This window comes from Corylus avellana, chromosome 2, assembly GCF_965113065.1.
Source record: "Corylus avellana chromosome 2, dhCorAvel1.hap1.2, whole genome shotgun sequence".
NCBI lineage: Eukaryota > Viridiplantae > Streptophyta > Magnoliopsida > Fagales > Betulaceae > Corylus > Corylus avellana.
This window is the reverse complement of record NC_142491.1, coordinates 364,623-390,205: the sequence shown is the minus strand read 5'-3', so window position 1 is coordinate 390,205 and position 25,583 is coordinate 364,623. Positions and strand designations below refer to the sequence as shown.

The window sequence follows — 25,583 nt, the reverse complement described above, 5'->3', positions numbered from 1 at the left end:
GGTTCAATGCAATCAGCTCTCAAGCTTCTTTTTGTTTTTATATATGGTTTAGTTGTTTTCTTGTCAAGTGTTATTGTTTAAAATGCCAAGGTGTGATTGCTAGGATTTTCAATCTTCTTGTTTCAATTGCAAACACATGTGCTTTGCTGCCTGCAGCAAATTGTTTTTGATAAGTAAAGAGAGAATTTATAAAAAGTGTAAGGCGCTCTTAAGTATACATGCAATATACAACAGGAAGCACCCAACTAAAGCGAGTACAAGAAAGACCCAAATAGCCCAAACCATAACAGAACCCACCCAAGAAAATCCCACCAAACACCAAAAACTCTCAAATATGAAACCCACAAACACCAACAGCCCTCAAACTCGAAACCCGCACGAAGCACTCAACTCTAAAAAAAGTGAGCCTTGCCTTTCCCAAGCCTAGAGGATGTGCCTGTAGTATCATAGTTTATGGAGCATTCTTGGTTCAGTAGCTCCCTTCTACCTCTAGGATTAGAGCAAGCACCCTTAACCACCCGAGTATGATCCTCTTTAATGGCAGTCAGGAGAGCCACAATGTGATCCTTATTCCTCTCACACGAAACTCCCACCACAGGAAGTATTCTCAACACAAAATCTCCAGAGGGGAGGGGAAATCCAAAGGAGTGACAGGGAAAAAGCCTCCAGAGGAGAGGGGAAATCCCCATCATCCCTCACAACCAACACCAACGAAGAAATAGGCCCTGTCGGACTTACGACACCTCCCTTATCCATCACTTACGGCGAGGGCTGAGAATGGATCAGCTCAGGCGAACAACCACGAGCCCCAACAGAGGAACTCAACTTGGAAACCCCCTTTGAAGAATACCCCTCATCGGAGGGGGTTTCCGAACAACAACACTCACTGTCGCCGGGTCATGGGTAATCGTAGATAGCGACAAGGGTGAGCTCAGGCCGAAACCCAAAGGAATAACATGCAGAGCACTGATCACTAACACTGCCTCAACAATAAACTAACATCCATCTTCGAAAACCGACTGCCCTTCAACTTTCAGTTGTAGAACTTCATGGGTCCTCCATCGATATCTGGGCTACTACTGATGATATAATAGACCTTGCTGTAGGAGGGAGCAAAAAGGAGACCTTGGAGGGAGCAAAAAGGAGACACTGACTTCACCTAGGCTTGCCGGAAGCAGAACCTCCTCCAACGAAGCATGTTGAACAAACGAAGAGAGCACGAAAACATTAGACCTTGCCAGAGGAGGCCTAAAGTGCAAGTCGTCAATCCTTGTGGATGCCAGAGACATCCGATCACGACGGACTATGCCAGATGCGATCTCTGTAGCCAGGACCACTCGGATTGGGATGGCTAGAAACCCTACCCAGTGAAACAAGACCCACACCCATACCCAACAAAGATGTGGGCATCACCTCACAAACCCAATTTGGGTTTAGATCTTAAAAGTGACTTGGGCCTGGGTGGCTTACACTGGGGCCCCAAACCTTCCTCCCTTTATACCATGGGATTATGGATCGACTCAAAGTCTGGAATGCAGCCCAAAACCTCCAAACCTTCCAGAATTTTCCACAGGGCCCTATCCACCTAAGATTTCACCTTCATGAGATGTCCCTTCCCCTTTCCACAGAACATGCCGTCCCCTTTTTCTGAATCATCAAATGGGCAAATCTTCTTGCCTTGAGCAAAGGGCTCCTTTCCATGCTAAAAATCCACCTCAAAATCTACATCACCCTCAGCACACTCCACGTTGCCTTGCGCAGAGAACCCCTATTGGGTGTTAGAAAGATTATCTACCAGGTCTCCAGAACACAATGCCGGTGCCTCTGCCGTCATTGGAGCGCTGGCATCCGCTGGCATCACCGGCGCATATGATGGCACACCCATACCCACCCCCTAGGCCCAACCTTCTTCCCAGGCTTCTTCCCCATCAGAGAGGGAATACCAATAGACAAAGAAACAGTCATGGCTTCAAGAAAAGCCAACGCCTTAACTCACCAGCAACACAGCTCCATCCCGGCCCTTTGCGCTCCTTAAGAAGCAAAAAAAGCCCTTTCCGGCCACCTTTGCGTAAACCACGAACTCAAGAACCAGCCAACCCTATTACCGCCTCTCTAGAATAGGAGCATATTTGAACCCTCCCGAAAGGATTTAACGAAATACTTAACGCCAGGGTTCTGCAACACCACTTCCACCATTGAGACCAGCCAGACGGCACACTAGACACCCTAAATCACTACACCAGCAAAACTCTCTTCCCTTCCTCCAATCGGACCACTAACTCACCTTCCATCATTGAGAAGACAAAAGAGTTTTCCTCCACATAGAAGCACATCTCCATCTCCACCTCATACGACAACCCTCAAAAGGGAGACACCAAACACGACTCCACGTGCTACTCACATCATTTTCTATTTAGGAGAAAATGTTGTGGTGTACTTACAGAGATTGAAGGAATGGTTTGTTGATTGCCTTCTCTTTTGGTCAGTGTAGGCAGGGAAAAGGAGGGTTTAAGAAGAACGGAGGGTGAAAACTAGTGGGACTTGCCTTCACATGTGATGTAGATCATGCCACCGCTTAGGGGGTGGGGGGAGAAGCTCAAAACCCAAATTTGTTAAATATTCCTAATTCCATACCAAAATTCCACCCCACCAACCTCTGATTTCCAGTAAGCCTTTCTGGATCAAACCACAAGGACTAATCCACAGTATGTACCAAGATCATCTTCCCCCCCCCCCCAAAAACAACACCCCAAAAAAAATGAACAAGTATAAAAACCCAAACATATGAGAAAGAGAGAGAGCTTTTTTGGGTGTATAATACTATACACTCTACACCACAAAAATGTTGTACAAAGTTCTGCAAAAATGTGGCAGCTAAACTTAATACATTCCTATAACTTGGGATAAACATATTAGAGGAAAGGAATATACCAAGGGTGTATAGAGGCAGCAGCTTAAGTGCCTCAGGAAGAATCAGCTGTCCAGACGATGTTACTGTAGCACAGAATTTACGATAAGAAAGCAGAACACTGATACAAAGATTTGTCACTTGTTCCCGGACTAGCAAGAGTGGAGAGGATGGAATTTTATGTGCCGCTACAAGAGCAAAAATAAAATAACTGTTAGTATTCTGTCATATAAAATTAGTAAATCAAAAAGCATAATGAAACCATGAATCATAGTGTTTCTGTTAAGATGTAAAACGACACTACCAACAAGGAGGCAGTGCCATGTAAGGACTCCTAGAGTAGCCAAGAATATTTTATATTCACATTTTAAATCCATTATTGTGAGTTACAAAAAATGATCACAATGAATCCGTTGTTATGGCTATCAAAAGGAATTTTACAAAACCAACGAAAATGCATAGCAGCAAGTAAAAACAGGATCAAATACCTTCTTTCAAGAAACAAGCAAATTGAGTGTCCAAGTCAGCCGAGCGGAATAGATTACTTAGCATACTAGTGCAAGGGAGAGATAAAGTCGTAAGTCGAATTCTTCGTTGGCCATACACAGTGGTGTAAAGAAGGGCACACTACACAAAATAAACAAATGCATAAATAACACAAATATTAGTAAAACTACTAATGATAACATTTTACTTTCCCGCACTAACAGATAAGACAAACACCTTCATAAAGTTAAAAAAAAAAAGGGAAAAATATAATTATGCTCCCCAAACTACCAGCTATTTTCATTTTAGCCCCCTAATGTTCAAAAAGTGATAAAGTAGCCCTCCAAACTACCAATAAGTTGCAATTTGGCTACTCCGTTAGTCATTACCGTCAAATAGGATGGAAAATTTAATACTACATCGTTTTGGAAAGGTTAAGTTACTAAAATGTCCATTTGAAAAAAAAAATCAATTTAAAAAATGCCCCCAAAAACGACGTCGTTTTGGAAAAAAAAAAAAAAAAAACAGTGGTTTAGGGGTGGCTCGCTGGCCACCCCCATGGCCTATGGGGTGGCCGGCGAGCCACCCCCAGGCCTGTGGGGTGGCCGCCCAGCTACACCCACAGGTCTGGGGGTGGCCAACAAGCCACCCCCTTGAGCCATTCTCAGCCCTCTCACCCAATCTCTCCAGCAATAAATACTCCCAACAATTCCTCCTACTCCTCTGTTTTGCAATCTTACATCCAAAACCTTCGATTCAACACCTCCACAACCAACAAGCCTTTCCTCATTCTCACTGCTCTGCATGAATCCCATATCCAAGCAGCCATGCTTTGTGCTCAAAAGCATAATCTGCAGATGAAAATTCGAAGCGGCGGCATTTCCCAAATCTGCAGATGAATCCCATATCCCAAGTCGCGTTCTTTATTCCTGACATGTTCAATCTCCGCTCCATTCACATTGATGTGGGGAGGGAGACTGCTTGGGTGCAGGCCAGAGCAACTCTCGGTGAACTTTACTACAGAATTGCAGAGAAAAGTAAAAAACATGGCTTTCCGGCAGGTGTTTGTCCGACTGTCGGTGTCGGAGGGCATTTTGGCGGCGGCGGCTACGGCAATATGATGAGAAAGTACGGCCTCTCGGTGGATAACATTGTTGATGCGAGGCTAGTTGATGTTAATGGCAGACTTCTTGACAGAAAATCCATGGGAGAAGATTTGTTTTGGGCTATTCAAGGCAGTGGAGCAGCGAGCTTTGGCGTCGTCGTTTCATATAAAATCAAATTGTTTTTTAATTAAAATTTTAATTTTTTTTTCTCAAAATGACGTCGTTTTGGGGACATTTTTTAAATTGCCTCTTTTTTTTTTCTTTTTTTTTTTCAAAATGGCATTTTAGTAACTTAACCTTGCCAAAATGACGTCGTATTGAATTTTCCATCCTATTTGATGGTGATAACTAATGGAGTGGTTAAATTGCAACTGGTTGGTAGTTTGGGAGCTACTTTATTACTTTTTGAACATTGGAGGGCTAAATCGTAAATGATTGGTAATTTGGGGGGCTAAATTATATTTTTCCCAAAAAAAAAAAAAAAATGATCATTACAAACGCCACTTCAGAAATTTACTTGTACCTGAAAAGCACATTCCGAGCCATCCTGCAACTTATCATCGTGTTTTAAGGTTACCATTATAGTTTTGTCACAGTCAATCTGCAAAGCAGAAAGATGTGTTAGGCTTAAAGAAAACATGGTAAGAAGAATTACAGAATCTGCCTTAAACAAGAAGCACCCACGATAAAATTAAAAAAAAAAAAAAAAACTGGAAATATACCAACAGGCCTAATACAAAACGAAGAGAATGATTTTGAATTTAGTCTGATGCTGGAATTCAAATTAAGAAAACCAATTACATAATCATCTCTAGAGGATAAATCAAGCCTATACAGTTCAAAGATAAAACGCGAATATCTTTCAATAAAATTCCAACACAATGATTAAAAACTTCAAGATTTCAGTGTTATTAATGGTCAACTTAATCTGTAATTCTGTAACATTAAAATTTTTGTGGAAAATAAAAATGAATTTCAAATAAAAATAACACAATTATAATCAAACATTATGTAGATATACAAACCCCAGGTAGGTCAACATCTGTCGGAGTGCGTTTGCAAAAGTTTCCATGGTATTCTTGAACTTGAATACCCTATAAATGACGAAAACAATATCAAGTCACTAGAGTAGGACAAATACCAAGTATATAGAAGCTTACATAAAAAGAAACGCAAGTGTAACAAAAAGACTACCTGGCTGCATCTCACACGCATCACTGCCTCAAAACCTTGGGGCCTTGTCACATTCCATCTTAGATCATTGTAAAGCTTCGCAGAATCAGAAAGAGCCGAGAACGGGTAGTAATAATAAACCTGGAAGAAAATGGAAGACATTCGAAGTTGAATCATGAAACAACCAATACACAAGAAAAACAAGCTTTGTTTGATAACATTTTTTTCCTTCTCCCTTTTGTTTTCTCCTTTTCAAAACAGAAACATTTACAAACAACCCAAAATGCAAAACACTCAAAAACTATTTTCCCCTTTATATCACATTATAACACCTTTTCAAAAAAGAAAAAAAATGCACCCTCTTAAAAGTATTAACAAACGACGCCTAACCAAGAACCAGACATTCATTAATACCTGTCCTCCAGTTGTTCTTGGGACAACAGATATAGAAGCAATGTCCACATACGCCTGGGTAGTAATAAATACATCAACACAGACCTGGAAACATCATGATAATAACAATTAGCCCAAATAAAATATGCTCACTCGCTGCTATAACCACTAATGAGTGTCAGTTGGCAGAATTTATTATCAGAATCCATATCACAGTCAACTGAGAAGAAATTAAAGTTAACCTGATACTCAGCAAATTCAATTGCCATCGTCTTTAAAGTTTTGTCTGCTGGTTGGAGCAATTTATGGGCCTCCTGAAATCCAGTGGGGAAAAAGTTCAATTCAAAAGCACAACATTAATGAACAAACACAAAGAGATGAAATAGAAAACAAATTGAATGGTTCATTAGATGAAATAGAAAACAAAATGAACGTTACATATAATGAACCAACAGTAAGAACGTCTTTACAAGAAGTCAATATTAATTGATTCTTTCATTTGGGGTCTGGGGGAACAATGATCTGGCCTTATTTTACTGATTGACAATACCACACAGCAAAAGCAAGAACAACAGCCATCATATTTATACAAAGAATGCACAGATGGTTAGACAAAAGATACATATAAGATACTAATACCTTCTCCCCTGCAGATATATTAGTTCGTCCCTCAGCCTCTCTAGCAGAAAGTGATCCAATGCCAGTTGATGGCAAGACTGCAGAAAACATAATACAATCATCAGCATCCTATGATGCTATAAACTTCTAGTAAGTTATCAAATGCATTAATATTTTTCATGATTATATATTTGAATTACTTTACCTGATGCTTACATACCTCTCTATGAATATTCTAATTCATCGAGCTTAATTTTTGTTAACCATTTGCTTTTATTGTGCGTGAATTTTTATCCATTGCTTTGTTACATACAAAATAGTAAAATTTGAGACCTTCGATCAAGTTGCAAGAGGATCTTAAATTAGTGATCCTATCATACTTGACAAACTTTTGAATTTTGTGAATAGAAATGATAGTTTACTATGATATATTACAATCATAGTAATATACAAAAGGATTTTTTAAAATTAAATTATAGTGAAAAATGCAGCTAGCAATTAGTAAAATTTACACATATCCCCTAAATTTGCATCTGTGCAGCAGGTAACTGCAACATCAGAATGTCACAGTATCACAGGCACCAAAATCAAACTAGAAACAATGATGGTTTTCGTTTTGTTTTTGTAATCTTCTACAGACTTCTTTAAGAAGAAAACTACAGGAGGGACACCACATAAATGACTGCATACACGGAACATAAACAAGCATGTAGCAAACCTTATATTGTAACAGGCCAATAAGAAAATATTATTGTATAGAAAATTATGAGCTTACCTGATTGAAATACCAAAAGCTTTCCCCCGCTACTCTTTATTGCCAAGAAAGCGGCCTGAATGGGAACAAAAACTTAAAACTGTTTTTTTTTTTTTTTTTTTTTTTATAAGTAATAACCAGTTGTAATGTGCAAACATCAAATATCTTTCTTTCTATGAATTCTAAAACGTGTAATGCACAATAGTCAAATATTTGTCAATGAAAATACATGTGTCAGTAAATTATACAATATTTGAAGTTCTCAGAATCTGCCGACATATGATAACAGCAGGAAGAAGTAATTTACTTTCACTCACTGATACCAGAATATAATAAAATAAAGGCAACAGGCTTCAAATGTAGCAAAGACATTAATCATATCTTGTTCTTTAGAATACCATGTTCAGCACCAGGGCTCATTATGTTCAAGTGTGGGAACACATAACTTTTATTTCATAAAGAGCCTTAAGAAATGCCAAATTGCAATGGATATGTATGGTTCATCGTATCATTATGTTTTTTTTTTTTTGATAAGTAAATATGATATAAAAGAGCGCAGAGGGGCGCAACCCACACACACGGGAAGTATAAAAGAGAGCGCCTAAGACGGAAAAAAATGAAAAAGGAAATCAGAGAAGCTAATCCCTATAGGAGCTAGCCAAGCGGCCGTCCAGGAATACAAAGTAAAGAAGAAAAAATGAGTTAATTCCTCTATACTCCTAGTGGAGTCCTCAAAGCATCTAGCATTCCTTTCATTCTAAATACACCACATAAGACACAAAGGAATCATCTTCCACACTACCGCGCTTCGGGAACGACCTCCCGACCACCAGCAATCGAACAAGCCCCTCACCTTGCAAGGCATGACCCAAAGCAGCCCAAACCGATCAAAAATAGTATGCCAAAGGACACTTGCGATCTCGCAATGGAGAAGAAGATGATCGACCGACTCTCCATTCTTCTTGCACATACAACACTATTCAACTACCACTAGGTTCCTCTTCCGCAGGGTGTCGTAAGTCAAAATTTTGCCTAAGGCCACAGTCCACCCAAAGAAAGCCACTCGCAAAGGGACCTTAGTACGCCAAATGCTCTTCCAAGGGAACACCTCATGGTCACATTTGGACAAGGCCTTGAAGAGAGACTTAACCTCGAAATTGCCTTTCTTAGATGAAGACCATCTAATACAATCCATAGAGCCTATGGATATCTTGTGCGAGTACAACCGGTCAAAGAAAGAAGAAATCAAATCCATCTCCCAATCCTGTATTGACCGCACAAAAATGACATTCCATTCGACAACCCCATTCCTCCAAATAAAGTTATCCTTCACCCAAGCTTCTTTGTGTCTGGCTATGCTGAACAAAGACGGGAAAGCATGCTTCAAAGAGGAGTCCCCACACCAAATATCCTGCCAAAAACGAACTTTTGAACCCTCCCCCACCTCATAACGAATACCTTTGGCAAAAAAATTCCAACCTTGACGAATGTGTTTCCATAAGCCCACACCATGGGAACCCGAAACCTCCTTAGTGCACCAACCACCCTCCTGATCTTCATATTTAGCTTTGATAACCTTATACCATAAAGCCTCACTCTCATTAGCATATCTCTAAAGCCATTTACCCAGTAAAGCTTGATTAAACTGATGCAACTTACGAATGCCAAGCCCGCCGTACCGAAGGGGACGACAGACTTGATTCCAATTTACAAGATGCAGCTTAGGCTCGTCTCCCATCCCTCCCCATAAGAAGTCTCTTTGAACTTTCTCAAGTCTTTTAGCTACACTCATAGGAATCCGAAACAAAGACAAAAAGTAAGTCGGAAGATTAGAGAGCGTACTCTTAATGAGAGTTATACGACCTCCTTTAGAGAGATACATTCTCTTCCAACCTGCCATCTGACGCTCCATTTTTTCGATCACATCATTCCACACAGCCTTATCCTTATGCCCCGCCCCAAGAGGGAGACCCAAATACTTCATCGGCAAATTGGAAACACTACACCCAAGGATATTAGCTAAAACCCCTATGTTCTCCACCTCACCAATAGCCACAATTTTAGATTTACCAAGATTCACTCTCAAACCCGAAACAGCTTCAAAACATAAAAGAATGAGACGCACATACCGGATTTGCTCGATAGAATCTTCACAAAAAATCAAAGTGTCATCAACAAATAAAGAGTGAGAAACCACTAACTCCGATAACACCCTATTTCCCACCGAGAAACCAGTCAAAAAGCCTTGGTCAACCGACACATTCACCATCTTACTCAAAGCCTCCATAACAAGCACAAAAAGTAACGGAGAAAGAGGGTCCCCTTGCCGAATTCCCCTCGAGCTATTGAAGAAGCCTTCTGGAGAATCATTCACAAGAATGGAAAATCTTACCGATGTAATATACCACTCTATCCACGCTCTCCACCTCTCACCAAAACCACACCTATGCAGCAAATACAACACAAAGTCCCAATTCACATGGTCGTAGGCCTTCTCCAAATCTAATTTGCAAAGAACACCTGGCACCCCTGACTTCATGCAACTATCCACACTTTCATTTGCAATAAGAACAGAATCTAGGATTTGGCGACCCCCAATAAAAGCATTTTGAGAGTATGATATGATCTTACCCAACACAGTTCTCATCCTTGTTGCAAGAACCTTAGAAACAATTTTGTACATCCCTCCCACCAAGCTAATGGGCCGAAAGTCCTTCATCTCCACCGCATCTGCCTTTTTTGGGATCAAGGAAATAAAAGTTGCATTCAAGCTCTTCACCAACTGTCGTCTACGATGGAACTCGGCAAAAACTGCCATAACATCATGTTTGACAACCCCCCAACAGGCTTGAAAAAAAGCCATGGAGAACCCATCCGGACCCGGAGCCGGAGCCTTATCACCATCCATGCCTTTAACCACCTCCCAAACTTCCTTTTCCTCAAAATCTCTTTCTAACCACCTATTATCCTCCTCATCTATGGACAAAAAAGGCTGGTTGTCCATTTTAGGGCGCCACGAGCTTTGTTCCGAGTATAAGCTTTGATAATAACTCACAATGTGAGCTTTTACCTCAGCTGGATCATCAGAAAGTACACCATTACTACGCAGCTCTTCCACACGATTGAACCTACGGTGAGAGTTAGCCATCTTGTGAAAAAAACGAGTATTGCGGTCCCCCTCCTTGAGCCACAAAGTTCTCGATTTTTGACGCCAATGAATTTCTTCACATAGCAAGGTGTTCTCCAATTCTTTCACCATATCCGCCTTTCGGACCTTCTCTTCCTGGGCTAACCCTCTTACCTCTGCCAACTCATCCAACTCCTGAATACCTCCCAACAACTCTTTTTTCTTTCTCCCAATGTCCCCAAACACCTCCTCATTCCACTTTTTCAAATCCAATTTGAGAGATTTCAATTTCTTAGCAAGCACAAAGCTAGGTAAACCCTCAAACGAATAAGATCCCCACCAAGAACTAACCTTATCAACAAAATCTTCAGCTTTAAGCCACATATTTTGAAATTTAAAACTTTTATTACCTCCACAAGGGGCCCCACAGTCCAATAATAAAGGGAAGTGATCGGAAATCAAGCGCTGAAGTCTTCTTTGTGACACTGCAGGGTAGTGACCTTCCCAATCCGAGGAAATCAAGAAGCGGTCAATTCTAGACCAGCTCTCATTTTCTTGATTATTAGACCACGTAAATTGACCCCCCATCAAGGGCATGTCCACCAAATTGTTCTCTGAGATGAAATCCGAGAAATCCATCATGCCAGTGGAATAGTAAGAAGCACTGGCGCGCTCACTAGGGAACCAAACGATATTAAAATCCCCTCCAAGGCACCAAGGAACCTCCCACACATTCATCAAACCAGCCAACTCTTCCCAAAGGGCCCTTCTCTCCCCATCCTCATTCGGACCATACACCCCCCCAAAAGCCCACTCCCAATTGTCCTCCACATTTTGAAAAGAGCAAGCCAATGAAAAATACCCCACACACTCCTCCTTACACTTCACCACCCTCCTATCCCACATCAATAACATCCCCCCCGACAAGCCATTTGACCCTTTGAACTTCCACCCCACATGTTGGCCTCCCCAAAGATTATGAACCACCTCTCTGGAAATAACCTCCATCTTTGTCTCAATCAAACACACTACATCTACTTTCCACTCTTTCAATAGACCCCTAATACGCAACCTTTTTTTGAGGGCATTCAACCCTCTCACATTCCATGCAACTATGTTAAACTTCATGATCCACCAACGTGCCCCTCTCACCATCCATGAACTCCTTTAATCCTGTTGGGGCTGGAATATAGGCAGAGATGCCTCCCAAATCAGCAACATCCTGATTCCTAGAAGCTTCAATAGAGTTGAACAAAAACTCCAACTCCCCTTTCTTCCCTTCATCAATAATACCAATTTTAGGGCAGAATTTGAGGCAATTATTAACTACCCAATTGGACGACATCAACCCTGGCCCTAAATCCTCCAACCCATCAGAATCTGAGATACTTTCCTCTTCCAAACTAGAGCCAGGCCCGAAAGGCTCCACTGCCAGCATACACTCCACTCATTTTTCTCCCTCCAGACACTGCGGACTCATACTGCTAGCCTCCCCCCGACAGAATTCCTACAAACAGCTCCCCCCCTACCATCCTTTTATTCTGACGAGAGTGTATCTCCACCAGGAACTGATCAGTACCCACACCCATACCTGTCCCCCCATCTCTGGTCTCCACAGTACACATCGGCGGGCTCTGGGTGTTTTCTGGCTGTGATTGCGTCTCCGGCACCCTCTGGACTGATTCCGGCCTTGACCCCAGTATCCCCTTTCCCTGCCCATAAGTCGCAATACTTTCCCCAGCTTCTCCGGCACCCTCTGGACTGATTCCGGTCTCCATAGAACAATCGACGAGCTCTGTGCATTTTCCGGCGAGACTTGCATCTCCGGCACCCTCTGGGTTGATTCCGGCCTCGACCCCATAACCCCTTTCCCCTGCCCACAAGCCGCAAACGTGTCTACCGACGCATCGTCCCATTTTTTCTGCCCAAAATACCTTCTCGTATAAGTCAACAAAACCTTTCCCTTTCCGGTAGGCTGAGCCTTCGCCGGAAAAGTGGAGACTGTGTTGCTTGGCTTTTCACCGACCATAAACCCATCGCCACCCGTGCAGACGTGCCGAATACCTCTGTCAGTATACCCCTTTCCGCTGATCCAGCCCTCCCACCCACCTTCTCGGCCAGCAACGACGAGTTCTCCGGTTGTACCACGTGGGGTTTGAGCTCCAACGATTTTTTCTCAGCCTCCTCCCTGAGTGCCACCTCAGCTGAGAGACAAATATTCGGTCCACCTCTACTGAAGCAACCCACGCCTAAGCCCAGCTGTCCTCTGGGCTTAAAAACTGCTCTTTTTTTCACCTTCATCTTACTGTTGGGCTTTGAGCTCAGCCCACTCTTTTCCTTTTCTTTCTAAACTGCTCTTTGCTGGCCTACATTCTTCTCATCTCCCTGCCCAAGCCCATTGCCCTCCAACTGCTTGAATACTCTGTCAAGTTTTCTCAATCCCACGTCACATTCTCGTTTCAGACTACTCAAAGTCTCCTTAACGTTGAGGAGCTCGAGATGTACAGCAGAGTAGGTCTGCCCAGCATGGTTCACCACTCCCTCCCGTCCCTTCAAGTGCCCAGAAGCTGACGTCGACGCCTTCTGCCCTGCCAGCAATGAGTTGCGCCTCGCCTGAGCTCCTATCGGCGCCCCCATGCATCCTCCATTCTTCACGTTGTGCCTACCATCCTCTACCGGACCTGAATCAGACCTCGCCGGCAAGGGCAGCTTCGTCGGACCCACACCAGAAGCACCAAAAGCTGACGTCGAAACATGGGTCTCTGACAGAAACACCCCTTTGCTGCCATAATCTTGAGCTTGCTGTTGCCTGTGCTCAGAGTTATCTTTCGGCCCCCTAGTCACCCTGTTCTTCGGTTCTTGGAAAGAATTGCAGCGATCCTTGGTTGACTTCGATGGCATTCTCAGTGTTTCCGCATAGCTCCTTCTTTCCTTCACCTCCTTATCTCTCGTCTTCCCTGAACACTCAGTGTTCACTTACCCCTCGAGAGTCACAGAGAGCCGAGTTTGCCACTCGCATTTCTTCGACAAAACGATCCCACCCAAACCCACGACGTCCTTCAGGAATGATGATTGAGCCGCACCTCCTTCTTCCATCAAATTCCTCCACTGTCAGAAAACATCCATGCTTGTTTGAACATTTCTGAGCTATTATTCTAGGATACCCAGCTCTAGACTGATCCCAAAAAACTTCTGAATTGTCCACAGCCACCAGTGCCTCACCTATTCTCACCATCCACGCTAATTCGTCCTTTTTCATGAAAATGGACCTTTTGAATCTATTACTCCTCTAAAAAATCCTTACCCCAGCTGCCCCCACCTTAATCAAAACCTCAAACTCCTTTGACTCCACTGACCACCTCCTCGAACCAGCCATGATACAGCCTAACTCTAGCACAAAACAGCTCTCACGCGCCCCTCACGCTCCGACACAGGCGAGAGAGAGAAGAGAGAGAAGAGAGCAATAATAAAATGTGTGGTAGACCCTCAAAATCGAACACATTATGTATTAATGTGATGAAAAATGATTTACAAGAAGACTTGTTGAATACATTTATCATGGCCACTCAAAGCCAAAACTGGGGTTCTTAATCATGATACAATTCCTAAGCATGTTCAAAAAGTTTGATACTATCAATTGGAAAGGCATAAAACATGCACCATGAACGGACATAATTGCCTGGAATAGAAGGGCATACCTGGACTGCAGCGCCAAAGGCTGATTCAGGAGTTCGGTTATTCTGAAACATGGTTGGAATGCTTTCCAGCAATAGCTCTAAATGTTGTCGGCACTAAATATGAAAAATGGTATTTCAAAATTCGTTAAATTGACAAAAAATTAAATGAAAGTGCTAGAGATCAACTTTTAATCAGAACCACAAAAACCATTAAAAGAGAAGATTTCACAGTTTAAACTCACCTCAGAAAGCTGAACAACAACATCACTTTGTAGAGGAGTATAAACATCTTGTACATCAGGAACAATGAGCATTAATGGCTGCAAACATATGTTGAAGAGTGAAATCAGAGTGCCTCGTGTGAACTTAGTAGTGCCTCTTTACATTTTAATGAAATTCGATTACTTATTAAATTAATTAGCCCACTTTCATCCCCCCCCCCCCCCCCCCAAAAAAAAAAAAAACAAAACAAAACAAAATAGTTCATGCATATTCTTATGACAGTGCCTCTTTACGTTTTAATGAAATTCGATTACTTATTAAATTAATTAGCCCACTTTCATCCCAAAAAAAAAAACAAAACAAAATAGTTCATGCATATTCTTATGACCCAAAAATAACTGATATCTTAAATTTTAATGTGAATGAAGTTCTTAGAATTTTTGAGAAAGGCAAAATTATTGCAACTAACAGTAACCTGCTGCAGCGCACGTTTCAAATTGTAAAAATGGATAGTGGAGTCAAATGTTGCAACTCCAACCATTGTCTGAGGGCCTTCCTGCAATAATACAACCATCAATACATCAGTAAAAACTTTCAGGAAAAAAACAATAAAGAGTATCTTTTTGTAAACAGGCACAATCAAATAAGATACCCATATGCAAATAGACAAACTTACAGGAAGATCAGAAATAACTTGACTGATTGCACTGCAAGCTGCAGCAGTTGCACCAGTTTGTATGGCATTCATGGATACATCGATGAGGAAGAAATAAACAGCTGGCATGGGATCACGCACCTGAAATAAGGCAATTGAAGGTAAATTTACTTGGTCCATCAACCCAGAGAAAACAATAACAGGAGAAACAACTGTGGATAAGACTAAGAAAAAAAGAATCATTTCACAACTATATTATATTGAACTACTCTCAGGTCACAGCCTATGACACAACAAAACATTCATATCATTTGTGTGATGATAAGATGCTGTTTGGGTGACCAAAAAATGTGTAACTTTATTAAGAAACATTAGGTTATATATAAGGAAAAGCAGCAAAAGAAAATGATTCATTCACATAACTTTTCCTTTTTTTGTGATAAGTTATGAAATGCATTAACATAACTTTTTAAGTTACACACCGCCAAAAATATTATCCATAGGCGTTGCAAAGCTGTTCAGCTACAAACTGCACACAACAATATTTTGCAACTTTGTTTTTTTATTTTATTTTTTATTTTTTATGATAAATAATTAACATACAGTGAGATACCAAATGCTTCTAGCAAATATTAAGTTCCTCTCATGTCTCACCCTAAAAAAACACAATAGGAAGACGCCCATCATAAGACAGACCGCAGTCAACACATACATGGCTACTTGTAGGAGAATCCACATAGCAATAGAAGGACTTGACCTTGAACAATCCTGTTTTGGAAGAAGCCCACCACAGCTCATCCTCACGTCCTCTCCTAACTTTAACTTGATGTAACACTTGGTACAAAGAAGCAAAGACGCCCACCACTCAGTCTTGCACTGCTCTTGCAAAGCTCACATTCCACTGGTTGGAGCCGCCCATAAGCTCCAAATTATCCACTATAGAGGCGTCCTTCAAACAAGCGAGACCAAATAAAACTGGAAAAGCTACCTTTAGAGCCGCTTCCCCACACCACTGGTCATGTCAAACGCTGGTCCTTGTACTATCTCCCACCTGAAATGTAGTACAACTGGAAAATTGTTCCTACCCTTTCTTGATATTCTTCCACAACTCCACCCCAAAGGCTCCTAAAGGCTTTAGAGAGCACAAACCTCCCCAAAGATTGCCATATTTCTTTTCCACCGCCTCTCTCTCACGCCCATAGTGCAACAACCATTTGCCTAAGAGAGCACGATTAAACACCATCAAATCCATGATACCCAATCCTCTCTCAGAGATCGGAGAACAAACCGCGCCTTATCCCTAACCATTGTTGTCACAACCTTTCACACCTGATCATAATTCATGTCAAGTAACTCCATCATGGCAAAACATAACTGAGCCACATTCATCCTTTCACTGGGGAAGCGAGTGACATTAAAATCACCCTTAATACACCAAGGCAAATTCCACCAACTGAGCACTCCGGCTAGATCATCCCATAGAAGCCTTATATCCCTATCAAAATTAAGGCCATAAACACCCACAAAAGACCAAGCAGAATGATCATTGACATTCCAGAAGGAAACAGCCAAGTAAATTCCCCCACACACTCAGCTACCTTCTCCACCACCCTTTTATCCCACATTATGAGGATACACCCTGAAGCACCACTCTAATCCAAACAATGCCAATCCACATGACTACAGCTCCATTACCTGCACACAATTCTGTGCAACATAGCATCAAGCTTGGTTTCTTGAAAACAATAAATATCCACCTTCCAATCTCCAAGCAAGTTTCTAACTCTCAGACATTTTCTCCCCATGTTCAACCCTCTCACATTCCAAAAAAGAATCCTTGGCTTCATAAAAACACTAGAGGAACCCTCACCTTGCCTTTACCACAACTAGAGCACTCACCTCTAGCATCATAGTTGACTGAGCACGCCAGATTTTTTAACTTTCTTCTAGTTCTTGAACCATGTCCTGAAAGGGCAATTGTTGCCTCGATCTAGCGTTCCTCTTCAAGAAAAGTCAATAGGGCCAACAGCTGAAGCTTATGACCCTCACAAGAGATCCCCACAATGGGATAAATTGCCTTCACACTGCACAACCCAATTAGTGTGACCCGGTTCACCCACCGAGACGGGTAAATAGGCACCCAATGGAGATATAATATTGTCTTCTCCATCGCTACCAATCTCATCCACAAGGCACAACGCAACATCTCTACATTCCCCATCGCGAAGAATAGCACCCTCTTGAGACAAAACCAAATCTGAATGCAACCCAGTAGGCACGATGATGGGATCAAGATTACCCTTCCCCACATAATCTTGCATACCCAGCTCCTCCCCGTTGTCGAGCACCATAGAGGACAAAAAGGGATCCCCAAACTCAAACAACGACCAGATCACCTCAAAAGATCCAGCACACAAAGGAGACCCCCTGAACGAAGAAGACTGAGTTGTGGTCCTTGTCAAAGGAGACCCAACTTGTCGGACATCAGCACTGACAGCCAACGGGAGGACACCCTCCAACGAGTTCTAGGTTGTGAACTTGGCATTCGGCAAGAGCAAAGATAGACCACTAGCGTCATTTGTCCTCACTGAAGCACACCCAGGCTGTCGTACATCAAGATTCGCGGTCGCCGGGATGAATACAACCTCCTGCATGGGCTAATCTACGGGCTCATCAGTTCCCTTTGGCATAGCCGGTGGCGGCCCAACAAGCCAAACGTCACCAGAAATAGCCGCCGAGACCAAATCCACCTCAGGCAATGTCTCCAGCACAACAGAGCTAGTGAAAGGCGAGCTAGGATCCAAGCCCGACAATAACCCAAGCTCCTCCTCAAAACCCAAAAGAGAAGTGGGTTTAGATTCCCATTTGGGCCTTGGTTTACACTTGAAAGCCTATGTCTTCCCCCCCTTCTTACGCCTAACCTTCTTGGGCTTCTGGCCCAGCCAAGCTTCTCCAACCCATCATTAATATTCAACAAAACCCTGTCCATCTCAATTGTAATACTCACCATATGACTCTTCCACACCCAAAGAAGAGAAATCAGCTTCCCTTAAAAGCTACCTTACCTCAAGTAGTTAGGGCTAGCAAAACAGGTAAAAGGGTAAACACGATTACAACCCATTAGGACCCGCAACACAATTACCCTATACACGAACACAACCCGTTTAGCTAAACGGGTTAGCGGGTTTGACACGATTATAACACGGAAAATATCCGGGTAACCTGACACGGCCCGATTAACCTGTTTAAAATAATCGGGTCATATCGGGTAGACACGATCCGACATGACCCGACACGACCTGTGTTCTAAGCAGGTAACACGACCCGACATACCAAAGAAATTTTATCATAGTTTTTATTGGTCATTTGGTTTCTATTTATGAGGGGAAAAACCAAAGAAACATACCAAATTTATGAAAATATTAGGTGTTTTGAGGAGTATTTTGTGTTTATAGTTGTTTGGTAGTCTTTGACTTGAGAACAAAAAAAGCATAAAAGACAGAAAACATGTCTGGGAATTGTTTTTATTGGTCATTTGGTTTCATAGTGAGCAACAAAATCTGTGCTTTAATTTGACTTGAGAGAGTCAAAAGACATACCGCCATACCAGAGAGTACAGAGAGAGAGAGAGGTGCGGCTAACGGTAAGGAGGCCAAGCGTGACTGCCAGAGGGAGAAAGAGGCGCAGACTCCGTCCACCAGAGGGAGAAGAGGCGCAGCGCAGCAATGAGAGAGAGCCGAGAGGGAGAGAGAGGCGCGGGCCGTGCGGTTGGGGGGGCTGCTGCAATAGTGATTCAGTGAAGACATTGAAGAGGTGAACTAAGGTTTGGGTTAACTTAGTCTTAGGGCACTTTAGTCTTTACTTGAGTCTACCCGACGAGTCGACCCGCCAGACACGAATTTAACCGGGTCTTAATCGGAATTCGATAAGCCCAAAACCAATACCTGTTAAATTATTGTCGTGTTTGTGTCAGATTCGCAGGTCGTGTCAAAATTGTCAGCCCTAAGTGGAACCCTATAGAGCGTCAAGAAGAGGCTTGTCCAGCAAGTACTCAACAGCAAAGTGGTCCTTACCCAGCGGTTCATCAAGCCGCACAGTTGGTTGGACTGATTTCAACACCTCTGCGAATGACAACGAAGCCACTACTCCGAAATTTCCATCCCCACTAGCATAAATAGAACCCAATCCCCACCCTGACCCAACTTCCTTCCCAAGCTTCTTGTCCATTGGAGAGGACATACCAAGCCTAACCCCAACCAAAGCATCGACAAATGTCGACACCTTTCCCAACTTGGCGGCAAAACTACACCAACCCCACCCTTCCCAACCCTCAGGGATCAAGATGAGCCCTCTCTGAGCCCCCACAACATAGACCGCCACCTGCAAGAACCAACCGAAACTGTTCCCCCCTCTCCAAACGATGATTGCCTTCGAGCCCTCCCTAAAACCTTTTACGAAATCCTAGGCTTTTGGGGACTCCATCAGCTCCTCCACTGTCAAAGCCAGCCATGCGGTGCAACAAGAACTCAAAAACACCACATCGGAGAAATCCCTCATTTCTTCCAACCGCAACACTGATGCACCTTCCACCACCGAGAGCACAAAGGTTTTAGCCCCTCCATGAAGAACCACCTCTCCATCTTTAGCCACACGCAACAAACAGCACGAGGAATCCAACCAGCGCGCCCACACATGCCTCCCTAGCTCACTCTACGTGATATCAGAGATATGATATAGAGTGGACTTCTAAATATGTATCTTAAATAGTTAGTAAAGACATGTTCCGTGGTAGTGAGCACCCAAGAAGCTAATTATTGCAAGGGAACTTCAGAGATCACATCAAACTGAACAAAACCAGTCAAAAGGGACAAAAAAATTAGTTTCACATAGCAGATCCTATGAATTAACTAACCATGTATTCCTTGGTAGCAACAAATTCAACTGTTCCTCTACACAGCTCAGGCCTTTCATCAGCATCCCTACGCCTACCATCTGGACCAAGATTGCAGTGGTACTCACGAGGAGTCTCATCAGTATAGCCTGCAGAAGAAATTTAAAGTCCCCAGCTTATATTAATAGAGTCAAATCAACAAGCTATTGATGCCAATGAATACCGAGATTTATTTAAAATATAGGCGTTATTTCCTATACCTATAACTATTCTAAAATCTTGACAACCGTGATACATATGTGCAATACACATTACATAGCATTTTATCTATGCTTAAATTTGAGAGTGGGGAAGATGGTGAGACGTCCAATCTCCACAACAAACAACCAAGGTAACAATCACTAGATAAATAACACAAAAATAACGAGACAGTTTATACTAACCACATAAGTTACAGATGAACCGCCTTCCCTGATCAATGAACTTCATGAAAGGGTTTATGTAGCCTTTGCAGCGAGAACATCGAACAGGACCACTTTCCCCAAAATCTACAACCTATAGCAACAAAACACATCACTAAAGATTCAAAATGTTTCAACTGTATACAATCCCTCACATTAAACAACTATATTATTGATCTTCTACCATTTTCTGTAGGAATTAAAAATGAACTTTTTTTTCATAATAGTTATTCTGAAAAAAGAACAGGGAAATCAAATCCTATGTTCTCATCAAAATTTGAAATGAAGAAAATACACACAAAGGAGGCAGGTATAGTAAGGGCCAAAATCCCTTAGGAAATAGTTAAATAACATCATGCCAATTAAGTACATGAAATTCTCTAACTTTAACCTTGACAAATCCTACAAGAAAAAAATAAATAAATAAAAATAAACCAACTTGAACACAATTTTTTTTCCTTCTCACGATTATTAGAACATTAAGAATTTTTCTAAAACACGAGGAGTTCTTATTGTAGTCAGTAGGAATATGCTATAGCTTTTATTTTAGGTGTTTTCACGTCGTATATCTTGTACAAACTTTATTTATTTTATCATTAGAAAAAATATTTTATTTGCTAGATAAAAACCTTAATTCTATGATTCTATCCAAAAATTGCAAGAACAAGAACACTCTCCATTAAAACCAGTTTATCCTCATCCGATTCCCAAACAACATAAAAAGGACAAAATTCGAATCATATTGTCCCCATGCCCAAGGCAAAATGCAATGCCAGCATCTTTTATCCTTCCAAGTCTTTTTTTTTTTTTGGGTAGAGGTTTAAAAAAAGTGACAGAAACCCTTTTTCTTCAAGAAATGACATTATTTAGATACATAACCTATACATTTATCTGACATAAAAATGGCTAATACTTAAGTTGTCTGTGGCAGCAATGATGGAACTCCTTAATACCGCCATGTAAGCCAAAACGACCTTTTCCCACAGTATAGACTGACATAAATTAACCAGTAAATGAAATTTCAACACCCTAACACAACCAAGAACCAAACAGCTTGGTAAGTTTTGTCTTTACACAAATCAGGATCTTTCCACTGAATCAAATCCAATTACTACAGTTAAAGGCTTCCGATCTGAATTCATGACAATAGACTAATTAACTCATAAAAAAGTAAAAGATTACAAGAAAGAAACAATGTGAGACTACATAAATTTCTAATGACCAAAAAGTGAAGTATGCAAGGATTAAAGAAGAAAGAAATCATGCATTACTTGGATGGGTTCCTCAGATGGATGAGGAAGGGCCAAAGGTTGGACCAACAAGGCTAACTGCATCCCCGATGTTGTCAAAAGGTCAGCAGTGCACGGAATCTGTCATATCATAAACAGATATTAACAGGATACAAAGAATTGTGAAACATTAACATCAATGAGTTTTGCAAAATCATTATAAAGACTACTGTCAACCAATGCTTGTTATATTCTTAACCACAACCTGACTGATGGTGCACCTCATGTAACGTGGACTGCAATTCCCCGTGTCTCTGACAATATAATCACTTGTAGCAGGCTTGACAAAAGTACAAGGACAAAGTTAGCAAACAACAAAAAGTATACCTGTCAATTAAATTACTTTGCAGCATCCAAATAAACAATGACAATAAAAGTGAATTCGCAGAACACACAATTTAAAGGAAAAAAGTAACAAGATAATATAGCTTAATGTCGAAAGTTTTAAATAAAATCAAATACTTCTCTTCAACTAAAAATAAAAGATGAAAAAAGAGATACCGGAGGGGGATTAGCCTGATTGCCCTGAAGAGTTTCATACACCATTGGAGAGGAACTTGGAATGGGACGTGGAATTTGATTGGGATCAATCTTCGATGTCCCTGCCACAGGGGCTCCAGTTTGACCCATCGCAGGTATGGCAGTCATAGATTGATTTGGCAGAAGTTGTGGTGGCATTCCAAACATCCTAGGTGGTTGCACAGAACCAGGAATTGGTGGAGGTGGAGCCATCTACCACAATTCAAAAATTCAGAATCAAGTGTGCTGATCAGACGATTCAGACCGAAAGGAAATAGTATATATGGACTCGTGCAATATTTATTTCTTATGAGTAACATAAATCATTAACATAGAAAATGTGTTTACTACCGATGTGTGGCATTTTTATGCAACATAAGTACCCTGAATTTGACAAAGTGCCTAAGATATGGATCACCCGCAATATAAACATGTGCACAGTCTGCTTCAGAAATTCCCTCCTCTTATGTTCACTTATCACTCATATCAATATCAAAGATTTTTATCAGGGGAAGGAAAGAAGGTAAGACTGATGCATTAAAAACGGGAACAGTCAATGTGGCCACTCAAGTTCACAGACACTACTCAAGAACTATATTTGAACTGTTGCCTTATCAGCATCCCCAAAATGTGACATTATACATTAAACGTTAAGATTTCTTATAGTACATTCATGTACACAGTTATTTCTGTATTATTGAAAAAGAAAAAAACGAATTAAGTTGCAAAATGCAACTTTTTTCAATTGTCTTAGTCAAACTACAGAGCATTTCGTTTCCAGGAGATGATAAAGTTCCACCTAGAGTTGGCTACCTTAGAATCCACCCAAACTACAGAGCATATTATTTCTTTATTTTCCAAGACATAGTGTTCTCTTTCTTTGACCTCTTATTCTTATGATTCACCTATTTTACTTGTTTTACTCTTGATCATTTTATAGGTTTTACTTACCTCCTAAACAAACAGCAACATTTTGTCTATATGCATATTTAAACTCCATAGAAATAACCTACTTTCTATTTGATGATTTTAAGGCTACCGCATAGTGTTACAACTCTCCTACTTAAAATTCTAATAAGTGCTTCCACACACACTCGAAACAAAAATTTCATTGCATATAAAATAAGAGGAAGGGACCCAAAAAACAGTTCAGTGCATATTGCTTATATCAATCTCAATCAGTTAACCAACAATATGATCCTCATGCATTACTAGTAATTAAGCTTTAAAAAATAAGCAAAATGTACTGTGAAAGATATTCATTACCTGGCCGGGATGCCTTGGCCATGTGGGTGGCCCATAAGAGCCTGGAGGTGGGAGTGCTCCTTGAGCAGATGCTGAAAATGGTGATGTTGGTTGTAAAGGAGTACCTGGTGGAGCAACAATCGCTGGACTACCTAGAAGAGAACGCATGCTTGGAGCTTGAGGGGTAGCGCCAGCCAAACCCATCGTTGGTGGAGGCCCAACAGGTGGTTGTGATGCACTGCTAGCTGGAGGAAACCGGGGGCCACCCAGCGAGGACCCTGAATTGAATGCTGGTGGCCCATTACTCACGAAACCACTCGGTGCACTTGAATGAGGGAAAACTGGACCAGTGGTCAAAGGCGGAGAGGGTGTGCTAGGGCGAGTACCTGGTGGTGGTGCTGAAACAACTGGACCACTCGGAAAACCTGAAGATGGGGGGAAAGCACCAGGAAGACGTGCCCCAGAAGTGGGTGGTGCATTACTGCCCATTGACAATGGCATGGACCCAGGAGGGGCTCTGTACCCATAAGGTGAAGGCTGGCCAATGGGTGTCCCAGTGGGTCTTACTGGGGCCACATTGGGAGGCAATGTGGAGTGTGGGAGTCCTGATTGAGGCACTGCAGGTCTTGCGAGCGCACCGGGTGGTGGGCCAGGCCTAGAGAATGGCGGGGAACCACTGGGAACCCCGGGCAGCGGGGCTGATGAAGGGAAATTAGGTGGTTGACCAAAAGGGGAAGGCCTAGGACCCGAATTTGGCATCGAAGGTGGCCGATTGAGATTCAAATTATTCATATTATCCGCGAGTGAATTGGGATTGTAATTAGGGGGTGGATGTTGCGATGGGTTATTGCTATTACTGTTGGGCCTAGGTGCCCCAGGAGGCACAAACGCTGCCATTGATCTCAATCAAATCAAAAACACAAAACCCAGATCACCCTTTCCCCCTATATATCACCGAACCAATTCAACAACCCACGATCCAAATCTACAACAAGAACCAACAAAAACATATATTTCAGGTAATTCAACAAATCACACACAAATTTTCAGAAATCAGATTCCCATCTTGGGAGGTTTCGCTGTGCAGTGTCGTGTCACGGTGGAGGATTGCGGTGCCTTGTGTGGTGCTGATTGTGCGGCAGTGGGCTATTGATCAGAAGTTACCTGGAGTGCTGTGTGTGGTGGTTAGGTGGCTCCGACCGTGCGTGGATCTCCGTCGACGTGTGCCGTTTGAGATCGGCGCTTCTCCGGTGGTTCTAGTGACGATCTGAGCGACGTGCAGAGTGCTCCGGTGGAAATGAAGGATGGAGAGATTGGTCGAATGGAATGAAGGGAATTTTGGTTGGACGATACGAGGTATTCGAGGTGGTCAGCTTCCTTCACGAAGAAATGAAACTAAACTCCATTGTTAATCCTTCATGTCTTTACAGGCATCTCAAAAGAGTCTATAGAGTCGGCCATTAATTACTTGGGCCTAGGCCCATCTCTCAACTTATGTAATAATAAAAATGGGCTACTCAGCCCAATGATCTACTTTAAACCCATTAATCTCAAATTTTTTAACAAACTATTCAAAACGAAAAAAAAACTTTCCAAACATGGGCTTCACACTTTTTCGTTTCACAATTCAAACCAATTTTTTTTTTTTTAAAGAACGGGATCCTCTTTGGTTCATTTGAATTGAAGAGCATATAGTTCCTTTTATAAGAACAAATACAAGTGAGCAAACATAATAATTATGAGAGTATGTTAGGTAAGGACTTCTTCTTCGACTCACATTTTTCAAACCAATTGCAGCTTGCACCTTCATCTGGTCCAACCTCCAGCAAATGGCACCGTTTGGCAAGAGATGGTTATTATTTATCTAAAAAAATTAACTCTCAATATTATTACTTTTTACATCATATTAATCACTTTTTACTATTATCTAAATAAAAAATTCCTACAAAATAAAAATTTTTCACTTTTCCTTACCAAACATTCTTATTTTTTTCTCACATCAATCAATTTTTGCTACAATTTCCGTTCACTAAACAGTAACTGTTCAATCCCAAACAGA

The 25,583-nt window shown here is 41.8% G+C and overlaps 1 protein-coding gene across 1 annotated transcript in view; it reads right to left on the bottom strand.

The window, feature by feature from the left end:
* Positions 1-24,925, bottom strand: part of LOC132181811 (protein transport protein SEC24 C) — a 28,562-nt gene extending 3,637 nt beyond the window's left edge. The window contains exons 1-20 of the mRNA XM_059595044.2: positions 24,689-24,925; positions 23,546-24,509; positions 22,262-22,492; positions 21,966-22,040; positions 21,743-21,841; positions 20,454-20,565; positions 20,032-20,159; positions 15,141-15,260; positions 14,940-15,020; positions 14,485-14,562; positions 14,264-14,356; positions 7,460-7,514; positions 6,706-6,782; positions 6,309-6,380; positions 6,088-6,171; positions 5,695-5,814; positions 5,526-5,594; positions 5,024-5,101; positions 3,397-3,535; positions 2,932-3,096 (exon numbers count right to left, since the gene is read on the bottom strand). Of these exons, the coding sequence (XP_059451027.2) occupies positions 2,932-3,096; positions 3,397-3,535; positions 5,024-5,101; positions 5,526-5,594; positions 5,695-5,814; positions 6,088-6,171; positions 6,309-6,380; positions 6,706-6,782; positions 7,460-7,514; positions 14,264-14,356; positions 14,485-14,562; positions 14,940-15,020; positions 15,141-15,260; positions 20,032-20,159; positions 20,454-20,565; positions 21,743-21,841; positions 21,966-22,040; positions 22,262-22,492; positions 23,546-24,421 (2,752 nt within the window). The 5' untranslated portion in view covers positions 24,422-24,509; positions 24,689-24,925. The remainder of the gene's footprint in view (positions 1-2,931; positions 3,097-3,396; positions 3,536-5,023; positions 5,102-5,525; positions 5,595-5,694; positions 5,815-6,087; positions 6,172-6,308; positions 6,381-6,705; positions 6,783-7,459; positions 7,515-14,263; positions 14,357-14,484; positions 14,563-14,939; positions 15,021-15,140; positions 15,261-20,031; positions 20,160-20,453; positions 20,566-21,742; positions 21,842-21,965; positions 22,041-22,261; positions 22,493-23,545; positions 24,510-24,688) is intronic.
* Positions 24,926-25,583: the final 658 nt, after the last annotated feature.